The 25025-nt window shown below is 43.7% G+C and overlaps 1 protein-coding gene across 1 annotated transcript; it reads right to left on the reverse strand.

The window, feature by feature from the left end:
• Positions 1 to 173: 173 nt before the first annotated feature.
• NAT10 (N-acetyltransferase 10) lies at positions 174 to 24074 on the reverse strand. Its single transcript, XM_075425486.1, has 28 exons — positions 23850 to 24074; positions 22559 to 22650; positions 21711 to 21882; positions 21281 to 21403; positions 20430 to 20491; positions 19454 to 19568; positions 18013 to 18120; positions 17011 to 17144; positions 16539 to 16632; positions 16068 to 16166; positions 15371 to 15507; positions 14725 to 14849; positions 14278 to 14428; positions 13736 to 13832; positions 12861 to 12977; positions 11820 to 11921; positions 11638 to 11712; positions 10909 to 11025; positions 10592 to 10725; positions 8643 to 8691; positions 7906 to 7999; positions 7702 to 7812; positions 6461 to 6633; positions 5950 to 6069; positions 4856 to 4954; positions 4369 to 4442; positions 1910 to 1993; positions 174 to 754 (listed from the first exon to the last, which is right to left on the reverse strand). The coding sequence occupies exons 1-28, from the start codon at positions 23955 to 23957 to the stop codon at positions 661 to 663; spliced, it is 3060 nt and encodes a 1019-aa protein (XP_075281601.1). The 5' UTR covers positions 23958 to 24074; the 3' UTR covers positions 174 to 660.
• Positions 24075 to 25025: the final 951 nt, after the last annotated feature.

Below are 25025 nucleotides of genomic sequence, written 5' to 3' on the forward strand. Positions count from 1 at the left end.
GCGAAAGAGCAGCCTTTCTTACAGCTGCTTGAGGAGCACAGCAAGTAGGAACTATGGGCTGCCTTCCAAACTAGAAGTACACCCTGAACTCCTGCGAGCAAGGACCACATCATGAGTCTGAATGGACAACGCTCACTGAATAGCCAGCCCCAAATAAACAGTCAGTTGTCGTTCGCACCAAAAACTCCCTCGAGCTACAAAGGAGCGGCCGTACTACTGAACCCGAAGCTGCGTACGGCAAGATGTGCTGCGACGCTAAATGGTGGCACACTGAAGACTCACACGTTTCTATCCTTTGTTGTCCAAACTCTTTTTTAATAAAGACACCAACCATTACGATGTGAAAAAGTTTATAGATTGATCTGCCCTCTTTGAACGGAAACTCTGTGGCTGCTAAAGCCCCCTCGTAATACCCCCGCGTGCTGCACAGTGCCCCGCTCAAGTGCTGCAGTCACACTTCATAAAACAATCTTCACAGACCGTCTGCTGGCAGTGTCACCGTACTTCCCGTAACACAAACACTTTAAAAATGCCTCTAAGGCTTTTCCTTCCCTCCAGCTCTCACCCCCCAAAAGAAAGTCTTTTGATTTGAAGGAGAATAGTATGTCTTAAGTACAGACCCGGCACTTGTTAATTCAAGTTCACCGACTGGCCTTAAAGTCATTTCTTCCGCTTCTGCTTTATATCTTTCATCTTCTTAAATTTCTTCTGTTGCTTGGGTCCTCTTGCTGTTTCTAATTTTCTCTTCTTCTCACTGTGAAACAGGAACAAAATTTCTGTTAAAAATACACTCGATACCCATCCAGTGGGGAAATTTTTTTGTAAAAGGGGGGCGAGGGTCTACACAGCAATGTGGTTGGGAGAAAACACTTCTGGTGTAGAACTGGTGCTAGTGGAGGCAAGAACAAGAGTATGACCTAGATTTTCTCATGTCTTCAGATTCTCTAACCCAATTTGAATGCCATAGGATCTTGAATTTTTAGCTCTTGTTATTGCATTTCAAGACTTTAAGTTACGTGTCCTGCAGGCAATTCATATAGGGCATCTGGAATTTAGAGTACCCAGAAAAAATATTACCACTGACACTTTTAAGTATACAATTTTGTTCCTGCGCTAGATTCTGACTAGAGCAAACACGACAGAGCTCCGATCTTTATAAGCACTGACAGGACTCTCTCATTCCTGTAAGGCTTCTGGAAACTCACAGCTTCCACCATACATGAAAAAGCCATGACTATACATAGGGTGGAACAGACATCATGCAACTACTTCAGCTGTCAGGCACCCCAGGAAGGATAAATAAGAAAGCAGGCAAGCCTCGGCTATAAATCCCCAAGGAAAAGATGAGGGAAGACTCCATGCTGGGCAAGCTAAAAGAAAGAAGATGGACAAAGCGGAGGGAAATGTAGAAACACAGACTCAGTATCTTGCAGGCTTAAGCTCAAATTTGAAAGAATTCTTCTTCCCTCAAGTTGCAGTTTCTCCAGTGGGAATATCACAGGCTCCCACCCAGTGTTAGCTCCCAAAGCCCATGGGACACTTCTGTGGAACGAGTTCTTTCTTTAAAAGCGACCCAAGGGAGAAACAGTACCAACTTCTGTGCACGAGCAGGATCGACTTAACCATGGCAACCGAAAAAAGGGACAATAAGCAACCCAGTCACCTGAAGACAGGAGTATACTGTAGAGCAACACAGAGTTCACAGCAGCAGCCTCGCCATTAGAGGAACCACTGAGTACCCAGCAGAACTCTCAGCCTGGTTTCTCCAGGAAAACTGAGCATCCATCAAGGACACTAAATTCATTTTATCTGCATTTAACTCTTCAGCTTCACTCTTTTGAAAAACTTTATAATAAAGCCAGCAGAAAAGACCAGAGACACCTCTGTGGAGTATTTAAATTTCCTTAACCTTTTCAAACTGACGATGGAAGCGTTCTGTCCTGCTTTGCTCAGTACCTCATTCCATTCTTCATCGTCACCCCGGATAATATACCTAAGTGAAAAAAGTAAAGGAAAATCCAAGTGAAATTGCTAGCACAAAGTAAAAATGTAAGGTGATTATACTGTCAGGCAGACACTACTCTACAAACAAAGCCACTGCGTCAGCACCGGCCAAATCGCTATTTGGAGACACATACAAAACTAGACTGGCAAAGGGATACAACAGCTCGTCATGACTGTCGGTAGACTCAGTCCAAACTGGGTCAACAGCAACCCACAACCGTCCCCATCCAAAGCTGGTCAGTGCTGAAGGAAGTTCTCTCCAGTGTCTCTATTGTAAACATCACAAAACTGTTCTGTGAAAGCCCTTCATCAGAAAAGAGCAGAGGACATCTGTTACGAAAGCAAAACATGAGGCCGCAAGGGTTACACATCCCATAGCAGTGGTGTGTACTTCTACCCTGCCCACCAGATTTCCTAGCAGACAGACCTCCAATCGCTGCAGCTCTAAGCCTGGCAGCCACAATCAGATCTATATTCACTATGCAGATTTCTTAAGGAAAGCGTGAGGGCTTTTCTTCTCCCCCCCCAAAAAAAAGAGGAGAAGGATGGCTGTGGTGGGAAAGGAAGAGGATGCAGAAGGAGACGGCCTATAATGGAAAGTTAGCTAAATTAGCAGCTGTTTTTCCACCCGCAGTAAGCTCCAATGGTACAGGTTTTCTGCACCAGTCCAGCAAAAACTGAAGACCTGCAGCTTTCTTTTGAACAGAGAAATTAAGACGACGATTGCTATTCAAATAAGCTCATGTCCTGTGCCCCCTGTCTGGCTGTTCAAGTACCCTGGAAATTACATACAAACTGAACAAGGCAAAGCAGTCATGTAGCAAAATGGAGTGGCTGCTCTCCACCTCAGGTTCTCAAGAGATTTAGAATAGACCAGCCTTTGTTCATACAAGGCTGAACAACACCGGGCAAAGCCTTTTCAAATCAAACAGCTCCGTCTCTTCTATTAGTTTTCTATAACCTGTATTGAAAACTCTTCAAAGTAGATTGTCTCTCTCTCCTCGTAAAGAACAGAAATCTATTTCTGGGTGGAAAAAAAGGGGAATATTGTCCAAATGACAAACAGATATGTAACACTATCAACTCTAAAAAACTGGATTAAAACTTTTAAAAAATTCTGGTCATACTGTTTTCCTAATGTGACTGACTTGCAACTGACTTCAGATCACATCCATTTTTCTCCTTCCTTCAAACGAGACAACCAAAGATTCCTTTTCTCAGATTTAACAGAGATTAATCTAGAGCCAAAACAGACAACTTCTCTGGGATGTCAGTAGAGGAAATAAGATTTCTAAGACAAAGTGTGAGGAGGAGAGAGAAGGGAGAGAATCAGTGGCATGTGTAACTCCTGTCGGTCCAGAAAAAGAGACATCTGCTGTCACTGCAAGGAAATTGCTGGTTCAGCAACTCGGCACCCTACAAACTGTCCAGCTCTACAGCAGGTGTAAGGCATCCGTGCACACTGCAGGGAGTGAAAGAAGCTCTGGTTGTGTGTTCTTTTTCTGTTGGTTTGGTGTTTTAATTTTTTGTTGTTGTTTTGTTAAAGAAGAGAATATTAAAATTAGCCAGGTACTAGTTTCACTTGTGTTGCACACACAGCTAAGCTGGATAGCTGACAACAGGACCTAGGTGTCCTGGTTTGAGGAAACTAATGACTAGTGCTAGAAGCACGGGAAACTGTAAAATTAGAAGGAGTCCATAGCCAGGCAGCTTGCTTTATTACTCCATATAATAAAACTATATACCTTATATAATATACATACTGTACATAGCCAGGATCAGGACTGACACACATAGTAAGAGCTACTGCCATGAATAATTTGCTGTTTAAGTGCCAAAGAGATCAGGGGTAAAAGAATGTGCTCAAGCTCGAGCCAGAGGCAGCGGGACAGAGCTGAGGAGCGACCCAGCGCTCCTGCTGGCAGTACGCCTTCCGTTTGCAGTGCTGCAACGACGAGCCAGCCCCAGCTCTAACAACATGGGAGTACGACACACTTCTCAGGCAACGAATTGATGTGCTGAGGTGAACGGCCTTGAGCAGAAGTTGTTACTGAACTTAATTCAGATTGGAAAGAAACTTTTGAGCCTGAAACAAAGCAGCTGGTAACAGAGCCGAGGAAGACTCAGTTATTGGCTGTCGGGCACACAATACCCAAAGTTTTCATTAGCGCAGCAGCACATGCTTATCCTACCTGGCCACTGTTGAAAACACCCACTGCTATTTCTCTGTTCTTGATGGTTTGAGGTTGTGATACTGCTACTACAGCCTTGTGCACAAGTCTCAGCAAGCTGCTCTAGTGGCCTGACCTTCACACAGGTGTCACGGAATAACTGGATTTGAGACTGATACGGATGAATTCTTACTGTGCAAGGTCCATTTCCTTCAGCTTCTCCACTTCTTGCTTGTGTTTTTCTTCGAATTCCTTTGCGGCCTCTTCCTGCAACAGGACAGCACACCAGATGAATTAAGTTCTAAGTGCAACAGTGACCACGTAACGGAAGGAAACGCCTTTCCCACTGCAGGAAAAGTATCAAATGAAACAAATACCAGAAGATCCTGAAAAGCTTATCTCTTTTCTAAAAATACATCTTTTACGTTATTTGTATACATACAATGTTAAAATAAAACTCCAAGAACATCCTAGTAGATTCTGAAAAAAATCTATATTGCAGATTAACAAAGTGTGACTACAATCCTGTAACGCAAAGCTGTCAGGTCTTCACTACCATAAAGTGACAGACATGACGTGGAATTCTTTCCACCCAAGAAAATTTAGATTACGAGGCTTCTACACTCAAGGGAACTCCACGAAGTGTTTACATATGTATCAAGAAGAAAGTTCGTAATTACCAAATCGTCATTTAAAGACTTCAGCGTTGGCTCCATTACAACATCCTTTGTTGCCACCATCTGCTCCTCCACAGCTTTTTCCTGGACTGTGTTGAACAACTGCGAATGAAGTAAGCCAACACATGTAAGACTTGCTGATGTTTCTTCTAGCTTATTGCTTTAAATTAAGTACGAAATGCTGTCTGTCCCCGTGGAACTCTTCTAACCTTACAAATATTATCAGGCACTTATTTCTGAGGCATGCATTCCATCACACTGAAATAAAAAGCTCCAGGCTGCTTCCTGAAGGCAGAACTACATACATCTTTTATAAAAAGTATAAAACTAATATCAGTCAGCACTCAATGTCACTCGCATAAATGTAGAGAACTCACAGTTTACAACATACTTTATTAATATAGCATTGTTTGATTAACATTTGCAGCTAAAAGCTGCATTTTTTTTCGTCTGTTATTTTCTTGAAGATAATCCTAAGGGTGTTATGCTGAGCAAGCCACCTCTCCAATGAACAACCCATGTCAGACTGCAGAGGCTTTGCTACCGTACCCTGAACCTTGAGAACAGGAGGCCTCGGGCTCAGTGAGCAAAGGCACCCAGTTGGCAAGTGTTGTGTCTGTCTTACCCTTTGATAACCCATCATGTTACTCTCTGTCACAGACATCAGAGAGAAAGAAAACCAGATCCAAAACTTTCCAGTTATTTCACTGGACTTCAAGTCGACCTCTAAATGACAGCAGAAAAGTTTTTTTCCCAAGAAAAGTTGAGATGCCACCAATGCAGTGAACAATCATAAACAGACGCCTCAGGCTCAGCTGGCAAGATGGGCTGTAGGCTCAGCGTTTTGGTCAGGACATTTCAACATTTAAAAACATAACACAAGCACTATTATTTGGGAAAAGACTATAAATCAATGCCATAAATACCTGTTTTTTCCACTGGGATTTTCCTATCTTACGAAGAAGTTTACAGTCAATTACCAGGGACATGTTACAGATACACAGTTCTGATTCAGCTTTCTACTAGTGCCAGGCTCAGTACTGGAATTAGGCTGTGGCCCATTACAACGAAGACAAAGCTCATCGTGACACTCTTACCTGGACTACTTTGCGGATGATTCTGTTGAAGAGGCCCATCAACTGACTGCTGGGCAGTTCGACCTCCTTTTCCAGCTGGTCCAGAGATTTGTGCTGTAGGCCAATCCCTAGAAAAAGTGCCTGAGGAAACAACACGTTCTTCAGTTACAGAGCACATACAAATACACGTTATCCTCCACACTCCCTGCATTTCACCAAATCCCTGCTCTACTCAAGTAATACAAGGCTTCTCTGGTACGAGCTGAAGCTTTGCTCAGATGCAGTGGAACACCCCTAAATTATTCTGTAGATGGCAGTGCCATTCCATACTTCGTACAGCCAAATCTCTTTCTCCTGAAGTACAGCTAAAGGTGGGAGAACACTACAAGCAGGAGAAATCAGGAAGAGCACTACAAAAGAAGCAAGTAGCTGAAGCAAAGTCTTTTTTTAAAGATGACAAGAAACAGGAAACTGTTCCAAATGTACACAGCAACAGAGGTGAAGCATGGCTTGTTCTCACAGTGATACATACCAACTGTGCAGCAGAGAGAGAGATATCACCCATCTGATTGAGGAAAAACATCCTGGCAAGGGTCGGTACCATATCCATGATGAGATGATAGTCCACCATGTTGCGAGAGTACATCTCCAACCTCTTCAGGTCATACGGGATGAAAACTGATTCTAATTCAGCACGGCTGATGGCTGATGGGTACAACAAAAAGACAACAACGTCAAGACTGTTCTTCACAGCTATCCAGGATCTCAGTATTTAACAATTACCTTTTCACATCACTAAGTAAAGGCCAGCTGCTACACCTCATAGGTTCACTTGCCAACACACTTCAGAATTCAACACACCTGGTATAACACTGCTATTCAGACTGGCTTGCTTATTCAAAGTCTTTTTCAGACAGACATATGTCCGTATGAAAAACACTGCAACTGTCAAAACAGCGCAGCACACTCAGCGATGTCAGAGATTGGAAACAGTGAGGCCTGAGAAACACAGTTTGCCCAGTCTTTAACTATCTTACACTGGTTTTGCTGCTAACGAGCTCTGTTCCCTTGTAGCAGCAACCAAAACTTTCACCAAGACCGATACTAAAACCCCACAAAACACAGATTACCAAGCTCCCTCCAGAGAACTCCCCCCTATTATGCATACTGAGAAAACAGCAATTTGCTTCTAAGCCAGAAGTGACTGCGAGAACTGTCTCGTCTGGCCCCTGTTTTTATACTGCCTGTGTGTTTCCCCTGACACTGGCTGCACTGAGCCCAGTAACATTCAGTTGAACGAAAGCCTCTCTCTTAGAAAGACACCACACTCCAATTTCCAAATTGCTGATGACCACGTTCTTCCTCAGATCCTAAGCAAGCTGCTCTGCCTACTGACCCTGGCTATTCAAGGCTTCCCTTTTCATTCCGTGCTGGATTTGGCAGGTGTCAGTATCCATCCGTGTTTTGTTATGCGTTTAGCTGTTACAGTCAGGAGCCCTCTAATTCTGGGTTACTTAAATCTTCAATCAAAAAAGCAGGGGCGGGGGGGAACCACCAAAATGCCACCATTTCCAGTGGTGGCAGAAATGTCCTCTTAGCTTTTACTTAGAAATACAAGCGTTTTTCTGGATAACAGGAACAAAACACAGTCACTGACCAAGCGCAATCCACGGCACTCCACAAGAGACATCACATAAGGCATGTATTCGAGAGCTCCGATAAACATCCACATGCACTGCAACCTACCCGAACATTGCGAGCCAGGGTACTCACGTGGTTGTGGCTGCTGTTGGATATTTTTGTTCTGTAGAATATTCAGCGCCAATGAGGGAGAGAACTTGCTGAACTGGTAGGAAAGCAGAGAAAGGAACCGCCTCCTAAAATCTATAGGACAAGATGATAAAATGAACGACTCCTGTGGACCTCTACAATAAAGTTCCCAGAAGATTCTTCTAGTGTTAGCAAAATCAAAGGTACCTTTCCAGAAGGCGGTAAGCCAAGACTCCTGTTCATTGTCCTCTTCATTCAGCATCTTCAGCATGACGCACGAATGCTCACCAGTCAGGTCATTCTAATAAATGAGATACACTTCCCATCATTTCCCCACGAATCTTTTGCACTCTATGCCAAATTGAAGAAGGCAAAGGTCTTCTAAATCAACAACGCATGTATGAACTGCTGCTGATCACCACTACCTAATGTAAACCTATGAACTTCTAGAAGTTGGTAAATCCCAGCGCTGAGGGATTTTGGCTTCTTGAAGTAACCAGTAGTCACCAATACTGCAAATTCCAGGTACAGCTCAAGAGCCAGAAAAAAACCAAAAGAAAAATGCAGTGACACAGTAATTATGCTCCCCAGCAGTACTATAACTGCTAGTGCTATTTTTTTGTAAACACCTAGAAAAACAAGAGCAGCCAGTTCAAGGGTCAGTTGCATATTTTACCAATAACCACATTAATAACCCTCAACAGCTGCACCTTTCCTCTCATTTTTTAAGTGCAAACTACTACTTAGAAGACCACACACACAATCCTAAAACTTTACTCCTTTAGTTAACCATAGGCCCAAAGAACAAGAACCAACATAAAACAGACCTCAAATGTAGCCTCAGAAAACTTTCCTGCCCAAATCACATCTCTCAGAAGCTAATGGAAAGATGCCCAGTGATTTCAATAAGGCTGGATTTAATTCAGAAACAGCATGCTACTTACTGGTGTCTGCCTCAGATAAACTGGCACAAATCCAGCACGTTTCCAAAACCTGAGGAAAGAGAAAAGAGAAAACACACTGAGAATTATGGAGCCATTGATTCTACAATAATACTCGTGGTTAAATGCAAGCTATCTACCGAACAAGAACAGCTGCTGAAAAGTAAGCAAAGGTCTGTAAGACACCCCACCAACTAATGAAAACGAACACTGACACAGAGTAGTAACGGCAATTGAACTAACTGAGGTTCTGACTTAGGGGAGTGAAAAATGATGATTGTCATATCAAAAAATAAACAAACTTTCAAAGACTAAAAGACATGACAGAAGAGTTGTTGTATTTGCCATGCTTCCAGGACCTCCTTTAAAAACAGGCAAATGGGTTTTGACCAATAATGCCACAGACTCCAAAGGGACACCCTGGGGAGGGGCTGAGGATTTACAGTTTAATTCCAAGAGACTGCTCTTCTTCAGTGAATAATGACTTTCCCTGACAACTCCCAGGTTTCAAATCGTCACTCATAGCCCAGAGAGAATCCCGGACTGATCAGCAAAATCCTGCTGACATCCCTTTCCATCCTCCTGCTCCTTCTTGCACCTTAGCTGCGAAATGATCATACAATTCATTTTGCCCAGTAAAAGGAGGACTAGTATAAAAAGCCCTGCTGAGACCAAACATATGGCATCCCAGACAACAGAAAGAAGCCAGGCCCCAGAGCAACTGTTGCTGGCAACCTACCTCCACAGGCCACAGGACAACCACTCATCAGCTGCACGGGACATTGCAAATTTCAGCAGGAAGCCCTATATGCACACCCCAGCCTCTCCCTACCCCACGATTTGTCCTTTTATCTACGCCACCATAGCTAACAAATAATTTTAAAAGTAGTAGTCAAACACTTTATTCTCCCCCTCTGCCCTGAGAGGGATCGTTCAAATAAAGTAAGACATCTGAACCTTTTGCTTTATAATTTGCAAAGATTAAGACTATTTCACAACAACCATTCAGTTCTGATGCTCTCCCGCACAGCTAAACAATTCACCGTCACATTTTGGCGTGAACTCTGCACATTACCTCATGCGCTTGTACAGCATCCTAGGTCCTCTGTAAGTTGGGGTAGGCCCACATGGAACCAAGGTTTTAGGTGATAAATGACTGCTTTGCCTTTAGGCTAGCAACAGGAAGAATTCAGCATTATTTTGAAAGTGTCTCCCAAACTATGGATACACCACTTCCCACACTACGGCTAAGAAAGCCTCGGAAAGCTAGATACTTTACAGAACTTGATAATGTTTAAAAAGTTAGCACTTATTATAAAATTGTACACTTTCATATAAAACTGTGCTGTAAAGTAGAGGTAAAACGTAAGAAAAATTAATAAATTATTTACAGCTGCAGTGAGGCAGTTCCTCCACAGCAAGAAAAGCAAGAAGCAGCTGCAGTTGCTGGTGACAAGCATTTGTGGGAATGTCAGGGAACTAACAACCAGCTTTGAAGTCAGCAACAGCTCAAGCTTTTACAGGTCACAGGAAGTAGTATTTGACTTCTCCCCACTTATTACAGGCTGTTCTTACTTCTCTAGTCTGGAAAAACTGAGCAATTAAAGCTAGTTAACTGTTTAGAAGGGTCACAGAGACAATCAAGAAGGGAACGGCTTTGCCCTCAGAAGGAGTTTGTTGAAAAACTACCCTGAAGGATGCACTTCGGATCAGCCCTACTGTACATCAAGAAAACGTCTTACAGGAGAAGTGGGCTTGGGGCTGTCCCAGTTTTAGAAACCAACTGAAACATGCAGAGATAAAGAGAATATTCAAGGGCTAAAATATCTGCATCTACACCTATACTTTATATTATTTATAGATAATATAATATGTATATTCTTACAATATATATAATTTTTATAGTTATATTTTTGCACTGGATGTAACTAGCAAATAGAATAATGTCTTACTTGAGTAATCTTGGTGTTAGGCCATAAGATACCCCTAGATAGTCTAGGTTTTCAGCTTCTCTCTCGCTCAGTTTGAGAAGTAAAGGAGGCAAGTCTTTCCGAGGTGTCACAACCTCTTCTAATAAACTAACAGTCTGCAAAAGAAAGAGGAACTGGGTTAGTAGCAATCCTCATGGAAATCTGCAAATTAAATCTCTAATTCTGTATAACAAATAAATAAGAGTATTTCCTCCTCACAAAATCATTGTTGAGACTTATAGTGAGAAATAAGCAGCTTAGCACAACAAAAAATACAAGAAAGGTACTGAGCTCCATACCTCACTGCTTACGGTTGCAATTTCTTTTGGCTTTTGAATTGTTTTTTCTTCCAAACATGGGAATTTGCCTTCATAGTACATCTGCAGTAAAGTCAGAGCTCTGCTGCCATAGCCCATCTGTGAAGTAGGAACAACACACTATAAGCAAAGCGATGTATCTGTTTTTTAAGACAGGGCAACAACATTCTTCCCTTACGAACCCATTAGCAATCATCAGTGCAGAGATCTCTCCGTCACTGCAAAAACATATTTTCTTTGCTATGTAGCAGCTGCATGAAGGACACTACAGAACCTGGATGCCTGAAATCACAGTGACAGCCCAGCTTGTAGTTCGGGACTGTGTAACAATTCTTGGTGCTTAACTCTGGCACTCAGAAAATGCCAAACAGCAGCGTGAACGTTTAGTAATCTCACAATAAATCTCACTGGATCCTGACTGTATGCTGCTGCTTGGGATGCTGGCAGGCTACAATGCTGCCCGGTAACGACAGGAGCACTGGTTTGCTACCCACCCAGAGGAAAGCAATGCCCTCCAGCCTGCTGTGGCATCTGACCATTTCTGGGCGTCTGACTTCACTCTGTTACTAACGCCGTCTCAGTCCCCAGGCTTAAAATGCTGAAAACTGGAACAACTGCAATGTTTGCCCTGTTCTTGAACTCTGTCTGTACAGCCATTCTCATGGCACCACTGCTGACTACCCACAGTAACTGGGTTCCAAAATACTTTACCCCCTGATAATCCGGATGAACTGCAATACGAACAACACGCCCACCAGAGAGGCCCCCGAAGTCTGGATCTTGGAACTGCAGAAGAGACAAAAGTCAATTAAAAGAACACAGATGGGTACTCTGGAAATAAGAAATGGTGCTGAAATACATCTTGGGTGTGAGTACACAGCCAAAATCTTCACCTGCTCTGAAATGGTCCAGGGAATAAGATCACCAGAAGCTTTCTTTCCCCTAGAAAGGCTGTTCATGATAGACTGGCGAGAGATCTCTCCCTCCATGCACACCTGCCAGAAAAGGTAAAAGACCATTAACAGAGAAAAAGCGCTTTCTCCTACAGCCACTCCACTGCAGCAGAATCAAAATTTATACTCAGTTGCTGAGTCTATTACTCAGTTTTGAAATTTCATGCGATTCCTGCCCTGCAACATGATGAGCAAAAAGGTATCTGCCAACACACAGGCTCTGCCCCTAAAAGCCATCTCATGAAGCACACCAGCAGGCCAGCCTGGTGCATCCAACGCAGCAGGCGTTACCCTGTGGTGCAACAGAAGCCTGAAGAGATTCAAGCATAGAAAATGCTCTATGCATTTGCTGTAGTCCAGCAACAGCAAACAGAAAAGCTTGTCCCACCAACATTTCTCTTGCAAATGTCATATATTTTTCATGTAAATGGGGCTTTTTCTTTTAAGAAGTATTTAACTACCTGCATCGAACACAGATAAGTGAAAGTCTGTGTTCTTAAGGAAGTAAGCACATAGTCAGACACCCAACAGTCAAGGGCTGAAATATTTCTACATCTCTAAGCATGAACATCTGAGGAGTTTGTATTTTTGCAGTTCTACCGCAAATCAAAGGAACGCTAGAAACATGGGATAAGCAGAGTGAACAGTGAACCAACTCTCCCTGCAGGAAGTTGAAATGGGAGGACAAAGCCATCTCTTGAAGCAGTAGTTCAGCTCCTCAAAGGCTAATTAGCACAAACACATTGTGGAGACTGGGAGGTCTATGTGCAAGGATCAGCATCACAATGTACTTCTACAGCAATTAGTGTGAACGAAAGAAAGTGGGGGGAAAAAACCGGCCTCAATACGCTGTTGTAGCACACACAAAAACACAGCCCTAAGCTGCCACCTACTCCTACATAGTACACTGACAGTATGCTGTCTCACAGTGGTGTACTGCTTCATTACGGAACAGGTCACAGATACGTGCTGCTCTCTTACCTGGACAACAGCAAGTACTTCTGGTAATGAATTCTGGGTAGGTGGAACAGGTGGCAAAAGGCAAAAAAGATGATGGGCTGGTGCATCAGATAGCATCTGGAGGTCATTGGGTGAGTTCTGGAGGGTAAAGACGTATCAGAAAGTTGAAGAATTATTCCAGAAGAAGAGCGTCAAAGTCCAGTGTAATGTTAGTAGCTGACTGCTAAACAATTCCCCATTTTCTGAATTTAAGGCGATTAAGAAACTCGGAACTAGCACGATACTGATGGATGAAGAAGCTCATAGGCAAGTTCACGGCTGTTATACTACCAGACAGCATCTGTTTTTCTCAGGGGAAACCTCTCGCTCTCATGTATGGAACAAATTTTCCTTTTTTTTATAGCTACTTACCTCTTAATCTACTAAACCTTAAACAATTTTTTTTGAAGTAACAGATTTTTAGTACTTACAGACTTCACCACTCACATTTACTCATTACCTATGGTCTTGAAACCTTAGAATAAATCATTATTCTTTTCAGCAGTACAATGGCACTACTCTTTAGGTTAATTTGACGCTACTAGAATACAGCAGAGAACTGCAAAAGAGGTTCATCACTGATACTATTCTGACAAGTTTGTAGGCTGATCTAGAATTTAGTCTCCAGAATTTCTCAAGGCAAAATATTCCAGGTATCTGTAAATCCAGTGTATTCAGCCAAGACAAAGGCAGAGATCTTCTCAGAGAAGGAAGAATACAAATCTGTATACAGCAAGCAGCAAGCAAAGCCGTTCAGAAAAGCTCAATTAGGTCAATTCAGTTACACTGTCTTAACAAGCACTGCTCCCTCCACAAAATCCTAGCTGAAATTTTGATAGAGGTAGCACAAGCTTTACCTTGTAGTGTGAAGCCACATAAAGGGCCATCAGTCTCTGCAGAAAAACTTCCGATGCTCTGTGGTAACAAAAAAGTGTGTCTCTATTTACGTAGTATCTAAACAGAGGGGTTAAGGAAACAACCTCCTTGGAAACAAGTTAAAAAGCTCCTTGCTGGAGTAGCAGTAATGTTTTTCAATACAGCCTCAGGCTACATCCTGGCTTGTGATCTCAAGGCTCTACAGCTCTATCTATGAATGCCTTTGGGCAGTGTTCGTAGCCTTCACACCCTTAGTCTGTAAAGCTAAACCCTTCCTAACTTCTGCTAACACCTCCCTTTATTCAACCCTTCCTTAGGATTGTCTCTGCAATAAAACTGGAGTTTGGTAACGTCCTGGTAACACACACCACCAGCCTTACACGGCAGCGGTAAGAGCCAACTCCAGATCATGTGCTGAGGTTATCATGCCAGCTGGAGAGCCCACTATCAATCAGCCTGGAAAAGCCTCCTTCACCTGAAAGCACTCTATTTTGATCAGAGCACAACATTTGAGTAAGGATACAGGTCACAAGTCTCAGGCAGCGGGCAGCCGGAGATAATTCTGGTGATGCTGAGACAGTCCAAACACAGCAGATCATTTAGCCACTTTTCAACTGGGTCACCAGGGGCGTATCTGATTGACTCATGGAGGGACACTTCATGCAACGTACGAGCTGCAAACAGATTACAGACAAGAACATCTAGTGTTGGAAGTTACAGCTAGCAAAGAATCCAACAGGATCAGTGTCCTTTGAAGGGCTCCCAGATCAGAAAATCATTACTCGCATAGCTTTCTTCCATTAAAAGCCTTTACATCTGAAAATCACGAGGAAAAACCAGTGGATCTGCCCATACCTCTACCTTCCCACAGCTACAAAGCACTTGGGCGCATGGGACACCCACAGGGCTTGCCAGCCAGCAGCGCTGGAGATCATGGTTACACACCACAGTCCAGAATGCAATGGAGTACCTGAGGCGAGTTTAGCTGTAGCTGTAGATTTGTTCTCTGCTGTCATGGTGACTTGGGTTTGTGCACTCTGTTGACGGAGCTGCTGAATGAGCTTCAGAGATAGCGATCGGCCTGTACCCTCATACCTGAAAAGCAGAAGACAGGAGTCTGAAGCAAATAACCGAACAGCAATCCTGAGCCATGGGGAGGCTCCAGCACAGAACCAGGCTGCCGTCCAGAGCTAAGTGCCATTCTGAGGCCTGTGAGGGCCCCACCCCTCTGTGAGCATCGCTGCCTTTTGATGCTCTTGTGCATGTAGGACAGGGCAGCCCACCCTGCCACTTTCTTAATCTCGCCATATTGGCAGGAAAATGTCATTCTCCCTCTCTCCTAACAGACTGCAGAACCCTGTTTACATGTTCGCTGCTTGCAGCAGAACAGAAGAGGTGCAAGTCAAACGCTTAATGAATCCACAGTGGAACCAAAGGAAAGCTGCAAGTTCAAGTACAGACTCCTGTTTATTTTAAGGAGCAGTTCCACGACAGATCAAGAATTAGCATGACATGATATAATAGTGTGTAATAAAAAAGGTACTGTAGATAAGAAACAGTCCACTGGCACTTGCACAACTGCTTTCCCAGGCAGACAGTTGCTGCTCAAGCCTTACCCGTTGATCGTAGAAGCCATGAAAACAAGATAAGGACCTAGCAGGTTTTTCACCAGGGGTAGAGGAATGGCAGCAGCTTCATCAATCACAACAAGTTCAGCTTGACCCAGTTTCACAGAATCAGCAGGGTGTATGTACTGCAAGGAACGAGAGGACACCGTCATCGTCAACAACAGCTTGTCTGGGAAATAGGGAAATGTCAGAGCTGCCAAAGCTGGAGCCACGAAAAGCTGTTTGTTGTCCCTGTTCTCCACCACCATCAAGCCACAGACTGAGACACGAAAACAAACAGTCAAGAGAGGGTTTACCTTACCCTAACAAGCACTGGGTCACACATCTTGTTTTGCACATTTCCACACAAATTTATCTGCAGAGCTCATGAAAATAAAGGAAATCCAATCACTAGAAACATATGCTCTTCCATCACTGTTTCTTTCACTTTCCTTTGCTTTTGTTTCAAGAGGAAACTCACAAGCAATTACCAAGGGAACTTTGTAATGTACAAGTTACTCACAGAAAGAAGGAAGATATTTTGTGAAAGTTACCCACCAGAAAAAAAAGGCTGCCTTAAAGCAAAATCCATCAGGACAGTTACACATCTCATAACATGCTTAAAATCAACACAAGGACAGCATCAGTAAAGCCACCAGTTAGGAACAAAATGTAGGAAGGCGAGAGTGTGGAAGCGGCCAGTTACCTGAATGGTCTGCCTGTGCTCCTTGAACACATTCACTCTGACAACAGCCTTGTTAAACTCTGGATTTAAAGACTGAACAATCTCATAGTCCAGATGTTCCTGAAAGAAAACATTGTTAAACAATGTGGACAAGCCAAGATCTAAGAAAAATATAATTTCCCATTATCATCAAAATAAGCTTGCTAAGAGTACTTTGTTATTCAGACTCTCGTTAAAAGCTTATAACCAAAGCTTCAGAGGCCTGAGAACTGAGAAATTATTTACTTCTGTTAAAAACTGTTTCACAAAGAATGTGATTTACCCAATTTAAAAACAGAGATGGAAACATAACTGTACTACGATTCATTTTTGCAGAACATTACTAAAAAGGCTGGTAGCTAATATATGTAAACAAAAATCACAGATGAGATGCAAAACCCCTCCTAAACAGGAACGCTGTGAAAGTACCGTAAAATAGTCTGCTCATCTTACCTCATAGTGCAGTGCATCAAAGCCTTTAAATATGAACTCAAAGAGAGTGTGAAGGTTATCAGGGCTTGGAGATGTGACAAAGATATTGGAGTAACTGCACAGAAAAATAAAACAACAGTTTAACTCTTTTTCTAACAAATTTTACATATACCAATCAAGTAGAATGTTTTCCTTTACATGAGGGATTGATTTTACCTAATAACCAAAATGCAGCAGATTCATTTAGACACTTTTGTCAATTTATGTGTGATTATTTTCATTTTTAAAAATGGAAGTTTTCGTATTACTATAAAATAGAAAAAAATTGAACATCAGTGTACACTGCAATGAAAAGATACAAGAAGAATAAAAAGGAGGGATGTAGGACTGGAAGTTACAAATATATTCAGATCTTGTCTTGTCTTTTTTTTTTTATCTCAGCGATGCAAATAAAGCCTGGGAGACTGGGGGGTGGGGGGGTGGGATCACTGACCCAAAAGCTACTGCTCCAGCAATAGCCAGTCCCAAAGCAGCAGATTTACCACGTCCCCTGGCTGCTGTTAGTGCCACAGTGCTCCGCAGCGTCTTCTCAGAAATGGCTTCAATAAATTTTAGAACTGCTTTTGCCTGATGAACAGAAAAAAAAGGAAAACAAAAATCAGCTGTGTTTAAATTCCTTGTGGCACTACTTACACTTACCACCAGTACATGTCTTCTTTCCTAGAACAGGAAGAAGGAAGACAAGATGGGAGGGCTGAACACTAAAACCCAGACAAATAACGTGCAAGAAGCGGTAATCTTGACCCCACTGAGTTCTTCAAATTATTCAGGTCAAAACACAGATGAACAATCAGTACAGCAATTCTCATTTACTACCTCCATGCCACTGAGCACGTGGTATATTCAGCAAGACGTGAAGAGGCACACTGCTCTCAGAGAAGGAAGGCAAACATCGCCAGGCAGTGAGAAGACACACTCTAAATGGGCTTAAGCAGTGCCCAGCTCTGGGAGCCATCAGGCTGAACTGCAGCTTCTCAGTGGATGCTCCGAAACAGGAAAGATAACTGCAACAGGGCCTTCATTTGCACTAGTCAGCGGTTCTCAAATTGGAGTAAAAAACATGTAAGGGAGGCAGGAATATAGACATATTAAAACACGATACAGATTTTCAACTTCTGTTCAGCACTAAATGGAACAGAAACTCCAGGTTAAGTTTCCTGCTTATTTCAAACCCTGAGAGCTCATCATCTTTTAAAATGGGGACTTCTCCAGATCAGCTTCCTGTCTCCATTCCAGTCCCTCCACTAATTCTCAACGTCCTGAAGAGAATCAGGACTGTCGCTGAGTTACCATGTCCAACCAATTTCTCAAGGAAACTCTCTACGACCACACCCATCGCTGTGCACGCTCAGATTTGATTACATGCAAGATGAGACACAAACACCAGTACCTAAGGTCACCCGTCCAGCACAGAGTATCTCAAATCCACACCAACCTGATCCAGAGTTTTACAGCCATCCACCAGAACTCCTACAGGCTGTGTATCCTGCAAGTTCTCCTTCAGTTCTTTCAGCTCCAGGTCCTGCGGCCGGAGGCTATCTTCCTACAAGCACAGGATTTACCACAACAGGATTAGTAAAGGCACAACTATCCCTCTGTAATGTCTTCTGATGTCTTGCATCAGGCAGAGAAGATAGCTGAAAGGAAATGTTACCAAACTTTGAATATGCTCCCCAGAAAAATTTAAATGGACAGACAGATATTTAACACTTCAGTTTTAATGCACCTTCAGGAGAAGGGTTACACAAGAGATAGGTATCCTGCCTTCCCCAAGCACGGAAGAAAAAAGGAAAGAATTTTTCAGCACTTGGTAACTGGAGAATTGCATTGCTAGGAAGAAGACCATGGACAAATTTTCTGAAGAATTTAATTCATTTTTCAGTCTTCAGGCTGTACCAAAATGCTATGATCTTTGTTAAACTGTCATATGAGGTGTACATATTGCCATGCAGGGGGAAAAACTACTACAGCAGCAATAGATCAATTTTCAATGTCAAGATTTTCAAAGGCAAACAATAAACTTGGGACACAAAAGCAATAATTTTAAATGAGAATTAATTCTGATTTTCCTTATAGCCCCTTAAAATTCCAAAGGCACCAGTCTACCCATCCAACAGATAAGCATTTGTACTGCTGTCGATATTGTTATAATGCTAATAGGGGGGTTATTTTGTTTTGTTCTTTTGAAAATCCATGCTCTGTTAAAATGTTTTACCATCTCTAACAGAACCTCTACTGGTATTTCTTAGGCCACACTAAACAGTTCAAAAGCTTAGCGATTTCTATTTAAAACTGGTTCCATTTCACTTTAGTCTGCAGCCAAAAGTGATAAAAGGATACATTTTTAACAGTGCAAGCTTTATGTCTGGCTTATATTCAGCGAATGTTCCTGAGATGTGGCATGCGTAACTCAGAAACTGAAACAAGTACCACAGCTTCTAGGTGTCACGTGTCTCCTGAGCTCGTAACACACTTCTTTCCAAAGTGTTTTCCCACCCTCTAACCTTTGAAAGGTCTTTTTGTCTTGTCCCAACTGTTCATTAGCTTGAAGTCTCTCTACGAACTTCTGAAACAGCAACCACAGCAATTAAGCTCCACCTCGCTAAGCTAAACAGCAATACAGCAAAATCAATAAATACAGGCAAGCAGCACCAACAAAAACTGCGACAGAAAAAACCCAAGGAGGAAAGAAAAGACAGCTTTCCGTGCTTCATCCATACCAGGTATAGTTTTTGCAGAACACTCTACTCCCTCTCTGCAAGACTGTATCTGATATAAATCAGGGTGAAAGGAAAGCTTTTTTACATCTTTAAACACACCGTGGTCAACTCAGACCAACTTCACCCAAGGAAAAACAGCTGACGTTGCTCACTGACCTGCGACTGTGGTGGAACGGGTGTGATGTTTGCAATGTGACTGGAGATGGGCAAGATATTCAGCTGGTCATCAATTACGATGCAATTCTTGCACGAGGCCAGAGACAGAATGAACCTGAGCAGTCAAGTAAAGGCAACTCAGTAAAAGCACTAGCAACACAACAGCACTTTTGTAGTTAATTTAAACTCTTTTCTAAACCCAGATATAGTATTTACAGCTACTTACAGCCGAGCTACAACAAGTTCACCCAACTGGCAGTATGCCTCTTACCATAAAATAAGGATCATTTACACAAAACAGATATCTGCTCACCAGGATGTCCCCAAAGAGGAATGCTAACTAAAGATGATCTAACATGAGAGCATTTAAAGTGGGATGTAGCTGCATAAAAGTCTGAGATGTGAGTCCACAGCAATCGTGACAAGTGCTGACCCCCAAAGACGGCAGTCAGTGCTGGCTTATTCATCCTTCTAATTTCTGACCTCACATAACCACCTGCATACTGAAGACCAAAATTTGCAATTTTCCTAGGGCTAGGGCTCACTCACTCAATAAGAGCTCCTTATTTTATACAACAAAAGCAGAGAAAACACCTTTACAAGACACTTCTAAAACCACAGAGAATACTCCACACTAAGCAGTTCTATGTTTTACAGCAGTGCAAGAAGTATCTGAACTTTGGTGCATCTGGAGCAGATATTTCTACACAGTGTTTCAAGCAAGGGACTTGGAACACTTTACAAATGTGGGCCTTGTAACATCCCTTGCAACACATGGCAACATATTGTATTCAATTCCTCCAACAACAAACTGCACTCATTTCCAGAGCAGCACATGAAAACTTCACTGGAGCAGCTTCACAAGAAGCCTATTTCAGTGCAAACCCCTAAGATGCTTTCCCAATACGAACAAATGATGTTCTAGACACTTTTTTCAGGCACATAGCCCAGAACCTTCACACTCTTCATAACTTACCTCTCATTAAACCGCCCTATCACGTCCTGGTGTGCCTCTGTTCTATACCGTGAGTGTACATCCTGAAACAGAAAGAAATAGTCAATGTGGAGAAGGAACAGCAGTAACAGCAATGTTTACAAGATCGTCACTCATGGGACAATCCAACTTCTTTTCCACTCTGGTGGATTACAGTCTCCCTTACCATCAACACCACACCACATCCCAGAGAGGATTCTGGGATTTTGTTTGTCGTGAAGCATCCACATTTTCCAAATACTTGTTAAAAATGTACTTTTCCCACCAATACTTTTCACAATGGTCTTACCTATTCTTGCCTGACTTAAAGGTCAGCTCTGCCAGGTACAGAACACTCCAAACACCTGAGGGATGCTAAGAAAAAATAGCCTATTGCTTTAATTTACCTACTGGCATTATTACTAATAGAAATAGTTCCTGCTCTAGGTGTAAGTATACTTAGTGTGAATGGTTTATAGCCAGAAACATAGAGTAGTTGTGGAGCTGATCTCACCTAGCAACAGGTCGCAAAAAACTCAAAAGGCTTACTTTTTACTTAAATTTTCTGTTGCATGAGCAGATAGCATAAATACTTTCCAAAACTGTCGTGAAACAAAAGAACGCAGTTACATTTGTCAGTGACAGGTGTTTCTTCCTTGTAACCTAGCAGCATTTCCAGGCACGCCGGCTGGCAGCGCTGCCTAAGCATAAGAGCTATCCAACCATAGATGAATGAAGGAGCAGGAAAGATGACGGAAGGAAGATCACAGCCCATAATAAAAGCAAAAAATAACCACTTAGCATCATCACGACGTACCAGCTTACATGAAACAGACACGCTATGTTGAACGTACCATGGTCATTGTATAGAGCTGCTTCAGTGAGTTCATAGTTCTCAGGAGAATCACCACAATTCCACCCCCTTCTACTGTTTCAACAGTTCTAGCTAGCAGGTTTGGAGTCAAGGCTTCAAAATCCTAGGAAATAAACAAAACTTCCAAGTTGCCTAGAGTTCACCAGCATAACTAGCATCTACTAAAAGGAGCAGAAGATCTAAAAATGTTGTTTCTCAAAGCTGAATTCACACTTAACATTTGCATTAACAAACATCCCATTAAAAATCTACCAGCAAGGCTATCTCCTCCTCACAAAACTTGTAGAAGACACATAAGGCCATCATAACTGAAATAACAGAAGCAATAAATACTGTTCCTGCAGCATTTAAACTGAAAGCAATTGATACAAGTGCAATATCCTCTTTAAGTCCAAAGTTTAACTCCTTACCTGAAGTACACACATGCCGAAAGTGTTACCAAGAATCTTATGCGTTTCATTATAATAGCAGTAGCGAATGTTTGTGGCTGCTATAAATAACTCAAAAGGATCATCGTCCTTTATGCTTAGAGTTCCACTTTTAATCTTTTTCTGTAGTTGTCTCATCCTCTTCTTCCGGTGGCTGCAAAACAAAATCATACAGAGGTTTTCCTGGAAAAAGGTTTGAGAAAAGTGCACTCAGGCCTACAGTCAAGTCTAATTGGAAGCCAGAGCGCAGCCTCCAAGGAAAAAAAATCCTGGATCACGCTTGCTGCTTCCACAATATGCTCCCATGTGCCTTCAGCCCAAAGTGGTGGATATCACACAGAGCCAGACGGTGTTGCAAAAAACCGCTTGGCTGAAATCCTGCAGCTTCAGGTAACACTTCCTTCCTGACTTTGCGTGCAGACTGTCAGTACACACGCAAATCTGAGAATTAAAATTTTGAACGCTTTTTCAAAATGAAGCCATTCTATTGCCTAAACTGCATTCACTCCTAAATATTACTGAGGCTAAAAAGCTAAGAAATTAAAGTTTTGGCCTTTTGAGGTTAAAAAGGTGAGGGAGAGATTGGCCCAGGACAATGAAGTTAGCATTAGAGCTACAGAAAGAAACCAGAAGTACCTAGTGCTGGTGTCAACTGTACTACAGAAGCCAGCTTTTAGTTCTGGAAGACCAAACTTCGTGTAGCTCCTCCAAGAACTAATCTAGATTCTCCTCACAACCGAATCACGCAACCTATGCTCAGCAGACCAGTCACGGAACTTTTGCTTCACACAGAGCAGCGACCGCAGCATGAGACACAAGAGGTACCTTACCTGCTAAAGCCCAGCTCCTTTTTGTAACACCACAGGACAGAGGGTCTGGCCTTTACAGTTGCTTTAGACAACATGTGATGAAGTATAACCACCTGCCAAAACACGGAAACGTTTGTGAACAACTGTGCTCACAAGCTAACACCGAAGGGCAAAATATTTCTTTATACTTGCTTTTACAGCTATGTTTTCTACCGAGCGACCCTGTGCAACACAGAAGGATCCCTTGACATGCTGTGGAGGTTACATCCCTTATTACACAGATCTGTGCCTTCTCCAGGGCTGCGTGACACTGAAGACACTGAATTACACCTACCACTTCCTCTGCACTCTCCTTTGCTACCAACTGCACAAACAGCAGGTGATTATTCCAGGCTAAATACAGTTCCTAGCATTTGTCTCTTAGCGTAGATTTTGCACAACATATTTTGGACTTCTTCCACAATTTAACAAGATTTCATTTTGAATTTTAATCCTCTAGCTGGTTTGGCAACCCACCTCACTGCTATGCAGCCTGCGCTCCTAGCAAGCACGCTTGCTGCTTTGGAATCCAGCTCATCAGTGAGAATACTGAACGCAGCCAGACTCGGGACACGCCCCACCAGAACTCATCTGTCCACCATCGCAATAAATTAACGACAACTTTCTTGTGCGGCCACCTGATCAACTCATTATTTCGCACGGTTTTTTATAACTAGTTTATGTCACTTTCCCCACGAACTGGAGCTAACGGAATTGACTTATCCTAAAATGTTATGGTTTTGCCGTGCACTCCTTCCTCTCTCCACTCAAAACCCACAAGCCTAGATTCTCTGAAGAGAAATGAGTTCAGTGGCTAATTTTTTCCATACAATGTCACCAGGCAGGCCCAGTCCAGGGTCCGGTGTGGTGACCTCTGCAAGATGGCTCAGTACCTAAAACATGGCTCAAGCGCAAAACCGTAACATTTTACAGCAGAACCGAGACAGGGAAGACGCTCCTGCCAGCCAGAAAAATATCTTTCGCCTCAGCTTAAAAAAAAAATTCCAGTGTGACTGTACTCGGTTTTATTTGGCGTTGAAGGAGATGCTGAAGGACGAAGCCTCCCGTACTGTTTCCACGGGCCCTCGCTGGTTACCTCACGCACGCCGAGGCACGCCATTGCCCCCCCGTCATCCTGCGCGGGTTTTAACCCTTGGAAACAAGCCGGCACCGGGGGATTACAGACCGCCCGTTCCTCAGAGGCTCGGCCCAGCGCCACCCCCCTCCCCCTCGCAGGCAGGGCGAGCCCCGCTGCCCGCCCGGAGGGGGTTACCTGGTCCTTGCCGCGGTCGCCGACCACCACGAAGAGGCTCCGCTGCCGCTCCGCCACCCCGTTCTCGATCAGCACCCGAAGGCGGTTGTCCACTTTCCGGCGCTGCATGGCTGCGGGGCGCTCGGACCCTTCTCCCCGCTGCCGCCGCGGCGAGAGCCGCTCCCCCCCCGCCCTCAAGCCGTCCCCTCAGGCGGCAGCGGCGGCGGCCCCGCCAGCTCGCGACACACCACGTGGGAGGGGAGCCGCGCGGCCCGGGGCGCGCGCGCCGCGCAGCGCGGCAGGACCCCGAGGGTGCCCGCGTCGTTCGCCTGCGCGACGCACACACGTGTATATACACACATCTATACACACACACACACACACGCATATATATTTTTAAAAAGCATCAGGAGTTAAGCTAGTTTTCCACAGGAGAAAGTCGCAGTGGCGTGGAGGAAACACGCGTGGACTGTTAATTGGCTAAGGCCTCGCGGGAGGGGGCTCGCTCCCCAGCGAGCAGGGCCGCAGACGCTTCCAGAAGGGAAGGGAAGCGTCAAATGGCGGCGGGAGGCTGCGCTGTGAGGGGGCTCGCACCCCTCCGTGGGGTGCAGCCACGCTCTGGGCCTGCCCAACCCGAAACCCAGCCAGAGCACACGGGCCAGCAGCACTGAGGACACGGCTTGGAAGGGATTTATCCCAGCAACAACAAAGTAATCACTTAAAGAACAAGGACAGGAGTTGTGGAAGCTACATGATGGTGTCCCCAACACCTACGCCACAAACCAAGCCAGCACCAGCCTGCAGCAACAGGCCAGGCCCGTGGCAGGGCCAGGGCCTCCCATCTCTCTTCTGGCAGTTTACTTGGGGGTAGAAGGGGATAAACCAAACTTTCATCGCAGTGGCAATGCTGATTTTGTGTTTTGAAATCCTTTCTTCTAAATAAATCTCGCTTGCAAAGCCCAGTCCTGCTGGAGGAAGCCCCGTCTCCCTGATGATTTTTATAAAGCTGCTCCGTTCCCCCCCGTTCTACATTAGCGATGCCCTCTGTGCGGCGAGGCGTCCTTTGGTACTGCCAAGGGGGTGAGGGGGGAAAAGGGCATTCGGATACACAGTATTGCCACGGAAACAAGACTACAGAAAGCAACCAGAGCACAAACAGAAAAACAACAGATCTTTAAGGTACGTTATTACGCGATA

The sequence above is a fragment of the Opisthocomus hoazin genome, chromosome 7 (genome assembly GCF_030867145.1).
Source record: "Opisthocomus hoazin isolate bOpiHoa1 chromosome 7, bOpiHoa1.hap1, whole genome shotgun sequence".
Lineage (NCBI taxonomy): Eukaryota > Metazoa > Chordata > Aves > Opisthocomiformes > Opisthocomidae > Opisthocomus > Opisthocomus hoazin.